Source organism: Lissotriton vulgaris, chromosome 4_1 (genome assembly GCF_964263255.1).
Source record: "Lissotriton vulgaris chromosome 4_1, aLisVul1.2, whole genome shotgun sequence".
In the NCBI taxonomy this organism is placed as follows: Eukaryota; Metazoa; Chordata; class Amphibia; order Caudata; family Salamandridae; genus Lissotriton; species Lissotriton vulgaris.
Genome location: NC_141691.1, coordinates 1,172,008,321 through 1,172,016,845, shown reverse-complemented (window position 1 = coordinate 1,172,016,845; position 8,525 = coordinate 1,172,008,321). Strand labels below are relative to the sequence as shown.

The window sequence follows — 8,525 nt, the reverse complement described above, 5'->3', positions numbered from 1 at the left end:
GTGTTGGACCCGGTGTGCACTAAGGCAACGAGACAACACAACAATGATAAGGTCAGTCAGCGAAGGAGGGCCAAGCCATCTGAAATCTGCAGCGGAGATTACATGGTTGTCAAAAGATAGACACCCAGGGTCTAAATTTCGGACACCATTTGAGCGAGAGCTGTGGGAGGTGGTACAAGTAAAAGGATCTATGGTCACTGTGAGGAGAGGCACCCACCAGCTAGTTCGGAACGCATCCTGGTTCAAGAAAGCCACCATACCCGTCACTGCCCCTGAAGAGGAAGAGGTTGGAGGACCGATGGGAAGCAGGAGTCAGCAACGTAGGGAAGCAACTGAGGATCCTGAGTCATCGCTTGTCGGGAAGCCTGGTGAAGAACTAGAGACTCCTCCCCTGGGGGCCGCCGAAGAAGCGGGATGTGGACTGGAGGAGATGCCCACTCCAAGAGGAGGCTAAAGGTACCGGCTCCGAACCAACCCACAGCCCAGCACATGATTGAAAGACACTGTGTTAAACTGAAACGAACTGTGAGCTGCATCGTGAAGATCTTGGACTTTGCCCTGTTTGTTATGCTAGTTTGTTAAGTTGGGTTTTTATTTTAGTTTGTTGATTGACTAAGATGGGATGGAGTGAGCCACCTGGCCTCAACATTACTTTGTTGCAATCAACTCCCTGGGCCGGACTTGGACCAGGGATTATAATAAAGCATGATGTCAGTGCTCCTGACTGACGGCACAGACCATGCTCCAGTGTGGTTGTCCCTTTATTATCTGTGCCCTGCATGAGCGGCTCTTACCGTCATAGCTAGGTTCCAAGAGTCTGCAGCCCCTGTCTGGTTCCGTCCTCTTGCCTACCACCACACGCCCATGACCGGGATTTTTCCCACAAGAAAACTCGGGCTTCTTTTTCCAGCTCTGTTTAAACTACTTCACAATAAATTAAATAAATGACTGTCGACGCAGGAACGGCGGTTGGGAAGTATGTAAATCCGTCCCCCTCCCATCTAGCAGAAAGAGAAGGCTGAACCACAGCAGACGAGTGACACCCCTGCCCGCCCTGACCCAGGCGCTTCCCGCACCGCCTCCCACGCGGCAGCCGCGAGCAGGGCAGTGCAGCGCGAGCACCTGCAGCGCGAGCGCACGGAGCAGAGAGCCGCGTGGCGCGCCGGGGACCCATGCCCTTCACCGGAAGCCCTCGCCGCATCTCCAGCCTCACCACCACCTCCGCGTGCACGCAAAAAGGGAAGAGGGTTGAACCAGAGTGGGCGGTCGAAGAAAAAGAAAAGGGAAGAGAAAAAGTGACTGCTGTGTCCGGGGAAGGATAAGCAACAGGAACACACGTCTGCAGCAGCGCGGAGAGGGAAGTACGCTTTTAGCCTCCAGAGGACATGCTTTTTTCCTACTGGTGTACCAGACCGTGCATTATATTCTTTTTGTGTTTTTCTTCAGTTGTGATGGGACAGAGACTTTTCCCGGCCAATGCACGCGCATGCACCTTTTCTGGATTTCTATGACAGCTCCTGGGAACTACAGATGGGGCAAACCAACAATTATAAGTAATGTCGTTTCTCCCAATGCTCTATTCTTAGCACCCATATATGTGTGTATAACATATTAGCATGCAAGGGAAATTGACTCTCTGCTTGTCGGGACTCAGTAGGATGAAAGGATGCGTTTAGGCTGCCATTAGCTTGAAGATCACGCTCGGATCTCAGGGGTAGGTACTTTAACCCCCTGAGCTACAATATCGGATGTTGAAAATGGCCACTTCTTTCCAGCATTTATCCCGTTGGATTCTTCAAGGCTGGCTTGTCGCGTGCATTGTCCTCACCAGACAACAGGTAAGAAGTGCCTCGTCTCATCTTTTGTCTCCCTCGCTTGTTTTTCGGGGTCAGTCAAGCACAGACGCTGTGTGTGAACCTCCGCAGGCTGCACACGTTCTGGCTCTTTTCCCAGCACCGTGATGCTTCAAATGAAGCCTCTTTCAGGGACCTTGGCAACAGGGGACAGCCCTCGGGCGGTACAAGAGCGCTGGCTCATTTTGGGCAAAAGTAAACATGCCCAGTCACCCAATAAATATTTCCATTTCATTTGCGCATGTGACTTGTGTCTGTTCAGACTTAAATTGGCTTTAAATGGTGCTTTTATAAAAACGAGTCCACGTTCTTTGCTACTTAGATTACAAGAAGGCCCGGGATGTGTGTGTGTGTTATGGATTTACTGCAGTTCCCTTATACACCTTCATCTGCTGCATAATCTGCCGGGGTTAACAAAAGCATGTGTTTCTGGCTCAGACGGTCCAACATGTACTACATGTTTTGCCACTCAGTGGTGTAGCGTCCAGCTACCAATAATCACAAACACCTTGATTTTAGATTCAAGAGCTTTATTTAGTACAGCCTGCTTACTCGGTGTCCCTACTCTAACTGCCCACTTCCTACGTCCGCTCCTCCTCTTCCTCTGACCCCCTGGCTCCGCCCACACCCAACTACTGGTATGCTGACTTCACAACATCTCCCCCCTTTGTAACAAAACAAATAAAATAAACTGACTTCTCAGTCCATCTCCACTATCAGTCTCTGGGATGGACGTATGTCGTGATAAGTATTCGCCAATGGTTCGTCTTTGACTAGACAAGCTCTGTTGTGGATGTCTGGAGGGATGGGGCCTTCAATGTCTGGGGTGCCTCCGGTGAGCTCAGTTTGATATCGGCAGTCTGTCCCCCATTGTGACTCTCGCTCACTTGACGCTCGGCCTCTTTTCCACGGGGAGGTTACTTTAGTTCCCTTCCTAGTATCTGTATGTGTTGTCGCTTCATTTTGCCTTGTCAGGTCGAGATCAACACTGTCTTCCTGTTTCGAGTCTGGGATGCCAGCCGGTGGAGTATGACTTGGGGAGGCCATCTTGGCATGACTCGGAGATCGAGTGGTTGCCTCGGGTTGCTTCTCCCACTCCTGCTCGCACCTGATCCAAACAAACTTTGGAACCGGCTGGATAGTTGTGTGTTTCGTTCTTGTCTGATGATGACTTGGCTCTCCAGGCGGGCCCGACTTCCTTTGCGGATCAACTGGTTGGTCCATCCTTATTTGAGTGCTACTGGCCACGATGTCTGTTTCCCCTTTGTGGGACCAGGACCAGGACCTTCGAGTCAGCCTTTCTGCCCCTACCCGGGGGGACGGTTTAGTCTTTGCGTCGTAAGGCACTTGTGCTCGATGTGGCAGGTTGTCTGGTGGAGTAATCGAGTGTGCATTGTCATTGGGGCTAGACGCGTTGTTCTGAACGGGAAAAGTGTCCCTTGGCTCGCTGATGTGTTCAGGTGCTTGGCGCCATGGCCGTTGTCGGGACCACGATTCTGTCGACTCAACAGATCGGACCGAGATGTTATCTAAGTCAGAGGGGTCCTCACTCACTTCCCGATGATGATGTTTCTTTAAAAATGTTGCGTGTGGTCGTTGTCGGGACCACGATTCTCCTGATTCAAAGGATCGGACCGACATGCTCTCTGAATCAGAGGGGTGCTCCTTTGGGAATGTCTTACCCGGTGGTCTTCGGAACCGGGTAGTCCGTGACAAGCTGCTTTCCGTCTCGGAATTGCCTTTGCAAGGCTTCTTCGTGTGTCGGTGTCGTAACATTTTCACGGTTGTCTCATTTGGGAGACTGTTTGAAGATTCCGCGCTTGTTCCCTGCGCTTGATCCCAGGCGGTTGTCTCTTCGTTCTCCTCGTCTGATGTTATCCATCCACGCTCTGTTTCTACGTTGTCGCGGGGCCCAGGGATGCTTTGAGGCCCATGACTGTGTGGGTCTTTTCCTCTCCATTTGTTTGGTGATCTAGTGTCTCTGATCGGTGGGGGGTGCATCCTTCTGCTAGCTGTTTCCTCGGGCTTATCTTTGCCCCTTGGTGATTGATGTTCCAACGTCGATTTCCTGTCTTGATCACTGCCGCTCCTCCTATTGTTTGTCTCTCTCCCCCACTGGTTGTGCAGACTGTCGTTTTGCCCAGGAGTGCAGTCTGTCCCACTGGACGCTCCCTCTTTGTCAGAGTGACGTGTGTTGTGCGGTGACTGACTTCTTGAGGGACTCCTGGAGGACGGATGATTCTGGGGTGACTCCGAGTATTCTTTGGTTCTCTCCGAGTGGCCAGACGCTGAGTAGTCTGACTCTGAGCATTCCATGTTACTGTGCCTCCTCCGCTGTCTTTTTTGTCTTTTCTCTGGCCTGCCTTCTCTCTCTCTCTTTTTGTGGTTGTTGGAATTCTGGGTTCTCACTTCCCAGGTATTTCGAAGTTTTGTACTCAGATGCACATCCCTCCATTTGCCTCTTGTATGGACGTGCATCCCAATTTCAGCTTTCTTGATAATTTCATTTAGCGACCAATGTCCTCTAAGTATCTTGCGGCTTGTTTCGGGGTTTTCACAGCCTTCGATTATTCTGAGCCGAACGGCATCCTCATTCGTAAACGTGTTGAAATGACAGCCTTGAACCAGACTTTGCAACCGAATGATGAAATGCGGCAATGGTTCGCCTGGTTCCTGCCGTGCCGTGTTGAAGACCATGCGATTGTGATCTACCTCTGCCTGTGCATTGAGATGGGCATGGAGTTCCTCTTGGAGTTTGTCATAAGTGTCTGCTTCTTCCTTGGAAAATGTTCTAATTGGGCATCGGCCCCCGGGACCCACCAGACGGAGGAGTAACAGTAGACATTTTCTTTCCCTTTGCTCACCGTTGGCTTTCAAGAAATCATCCAATGCTTCCAGCCACCAGTGCCGTTTGAGGTCCTCAATCCAATCGTCACTCTGTGCCACTGGGGGCGATACTTCAAGATGTGGAGTGAAGCATTGATTTACGTCTCCTCCCGCCCTGAGAGAAGGAAGTCCTGACCGGTCGTAGACGCGGGACCTTGTGCTGTCCATGTTGCCTTGGATTTCCCTTGCTTGTTGTGTGTGGTCATTGGCTGCCCCACATGCGCATTGGCTCGTGCTTGTTGCTGATTCAGGAGTAATCACTTATGCTTTGTCGTGGTTTATATTTGTTTGTGGCCTCCTCTATTTGACGGACGCGCGTTACTTCCTGACGTTCGCCACTGCACAGTCACTTGCGTATCCCACTGTTCGTGTTTCCACCCGTGCTGACCTTAGTTTTGTCGCTGCTTGTTCGTTGAGTCACTCTTGTGGTTGCTCGTGCTTGTTGATTGATACACTCTCGCGTTAGCATGTGTTTACTCTGGTTGGTTGCCAAGATTCGTGCAATGTTGTCCACGTGTCGTTGTCCTCGCTTACTGCTTTTGCATTTACCAGCATTTGTTTAGTGGCACATACCAAGGCTTGTTGAGTTGTACGCACCAACACGTGGTTGTTTGCCTGCACCAGTGCTTGTTTACTTGTCTTCCCTCGTGTTAGTTTGGTCACTGTCAACGCTGCTTCCGTTTGTTGATTTGCACGTGTCAGTGCTTGTTTGTTTGCATGTATCAATGTTTGTTCGCTCTGGGCCAATGCTTGCCCTTACAGGCACCAATGCTTGGTGACTTTCCTTTACCAATGCTCGTCTTCTTAGATTGCTTCTTGCATTTGCATGGGCTGGTTTGTCGTCTTTTCGGCACTTTATTAATATCCACTTGCATGCACCAACGCTTGTTTGCATGCGTCAATGTTTGTACTGTTGCCGTCACCAATGCTTGCTTCCTCTGACAGGTGCCAATGTCTGTTTATTCTTCACTTGCATTTGCCAATGTTTGTTTGCATGGGTCAATGTTTGTATTGTTAGTCACTAATGCTTGCTTCACTTGCCTTTGCATGCACCAATGCTCGTTGATTTGCATGTAGCAATGCTTGTTTACTGGCATGTACCAATGCTTGTTTCTTGTAGTCGCCAGTGCTTATTTATTTTGCCAAAGTTTGTCTCTTGCAGTCGCCAGTGTTTGTTTATTTTGCCAATGCTTGTTTCTTGTAGTCGCCAGTGCTTGTTTGTTTTGCCAATGCTTGTTTCTTGTAGTCGCCAGTGCTTGTTTGGATGTCTGTTGCCTTTGCCAATGGTTGTTTGGTCTTTGCCAATGTTTGTCCTTTGTCAATGCTTATTCCCACTGTTCGCCTGACTTAAAGATGGCCGCCGCTAAATTTCACAGGGATGTCCTTCCAGCTGCCTGACTCTAAGATGGCCGCCGCGCTTGAAATCTCGTTTCCCACGAGATTTGGCTCCTGCACCGGGCATTCAACCACCGGTAACTTCAGACACTCACCGGTCGGGCAAGGTCCACGCAGGAGGTCGGGCCCTCGTTTCCAGGATCAGGATGTCTTCTCAGCGGGTAGGACCGGGGTGAGCTCCCGACGTCGCTACCACATCTCCGCTTCCTCACGCATCTGGCGTGATCACCGCCAGCGCGCGAACACCGGCCAGGCACGGAGCTTCACGCTAGCTCAGCGCTCCACACAGCTTTCCCCGCCGCGGAGTTTCAGGTAAGGTGGGGATGGGCTCCCACTTTGTCTCTCTGGGTCCCGCACTCAATTGGCGATAACTTGCTGAGTCCCACGCATCGGGGGTGAGGTCCCGATGTCGTGTATCGCTCCAACTCTGTCTTTCTGGCGCTCGATAGCGCTGATCAGCAGGGCTTTCCCGAGGGCACCAGGCAGCATCAGGGGGCACTCCTTCGTGGATTATTGCGGTAGGCAGAGTCGGGGTGAGCTCCCGACCTCTGCTCGTTCAGCGCGTGCCAACTTGCACGCATTGGGGGTGAGTCGCGTTTTTGGCGCGATCGGACGCACCTCTTCTCAGTGCTCCAGCGCTTCTTGTTTTCCGCTCCTTCTGTGCTCTACACAGTGGCCTAACTGTGGAGCAGGGCATGTGCTGCTGGCCTCTCAATCTAGGCGGCAGCCTCGCTTCCCACGGCAGCGTTTCTTCCTTTTCTCACGCTGCTCGGGACAGGGCACTCCTTCAGGGTTCTGTGGGTGGCAGATGTGCCAGATCCCACCTTCGTCGCCAGCTGTAGCGTCCAGCTACCAATAATCACAAACACCTTGATTTTAGATTCAAGAGCTTTATTTAGTACAGCCTGCTTACTCGGTGTCCCTACTCTAACTGCCCACTTCCTACGTCCGCTCCTCCTCTTCCTCTGACCCCCTGGCTCCGCCCACACCCAACTACTGGTATGCTGACTTCACAACAAGTGGAATACCATTTGCAAAGTTTACTGGTCACATTTCAGTTGCTTATTGCTGTATTTGAATGTTAACCTGGTACTACTGAGGTAAATGCTTTGCCTGGTCAGTGTTAACATGTACAAAAATTGCTAAATAATTAAGTAATACTATCACAAAATGTGCTGCACGATGCCACATAATTTGGGTTGTTCTTGCCAAATAATTTAGTGATGCCTGCAGCATAATTTGGTCCTCCCCTGGGTCATAATTCTAATGACCTTGGTTATATCCCATTGGCGCCCTTTCAGATTTCCCAAACCCATTTGCACCAACCAACCAGTTGAAAACTAAATTTGCACCGATTGACAAATGCAAAAAGGATCTACCAGTCAGTGGGTGCAGATCTTGATTTTTGCACTGGTCAGTGGATGCAAAATTGCCGCAGTACAGAATTGCATGACTGCATTCTGTGTAATCCAGCCCCTGCTGTACATTATTTGGAGGATGAAATACAGAAATAGACACTTATAACGAAAGTTTGGGTGCAGAGCTGACCTGTGAATATCACTCAAAATATCTATATCCCTGTGTACTGACACTGCATATGCCTTACAATGTCCCCAGCTTCGTCTGTCGCTCTCAGGCCCTTGGGATGGTCAGGTGGCATGGATCCTTTGTTCTTGTTTGTGTGTCTGTCACCTATCTCATGGGTCTCCCTTCCATTAACGTAGTGCCCAGTGGCATCTATGTTGATTCTTGAAGTCTGACAGCAAACATGAGGCATCAGCAGGCTGGTATTGGTAGTCACTGTAGGGAGAGGAGTGTTAGCAGTCCTCCAATCAATAAGCAACCTTGGTGTGAAGTTCTAATGCTGTCCCATTCAAATTCTAGCAGCCATGCTGAGAAGTGGTGCTATTGCCTCTTTAAAAGTATAGCAGTCCTTTGGATATGCCCTTTTGATGTCTCATAAAGGCAATGCAGCTTTTTGAGAAGAGTTGGTACTCTTCCAATACATTTTAAAGGTCCGAAGTTAACGTTCTGGTACTGTCCCATTAAAATTACGGAACCCCTGCTGGTAAGTACTGTTTCTATCCTTAAAAGTATAGCAGTGTTCTTAGAAGTGCAAGTCATCTCCAAATAAAATATTTAGCAGTGAGGCACTGTCCTATTAAAGTTATACGTACTGATAGCTCCAGGAACTGTCAAATTTTACTAATGCAGGCCCTGCTGGAAACTGTCATTACTAGCCAATAAAAGTAGACCAGATTTTGAGGTGCATGCTATAGGAGTGCTGAAATTACCAGTGAGGGAGACACCAACTATGGCTGGTAATCACATCCCTGAACTCTGCCAAGTATGAGTTTGAGTTCTAAGAATGGAGAAAAATCATTGCAACCA

General features: G+C 49.8%; 1 protein-coding gene across 1 annotated transcript in view; it reads left to right on the top strand.

The window, feature by feature from the left end:
* The first annotated feature begins 1,197 nt into the window (after positions 1-1,197).
* Positions 1,198-8,525, top strand: part of TNFRSF11A (TNF receptor superfamily member 11a) — a 295,198-nt gene continuing 287,870 nt past the window's right edge. The window contains exon 1 of the mRNA XM_086965397.1: positions 1,198-1,838. Within this exon, the coding sequence (XP_086821523.1) occupies positions 1,749-1,838 (90 nt within the window). The 5' untranslated portion in view covers positions 1,198-1,748. The remainder of the gene's footprint in view (positions 1,839-8,525) is intronic.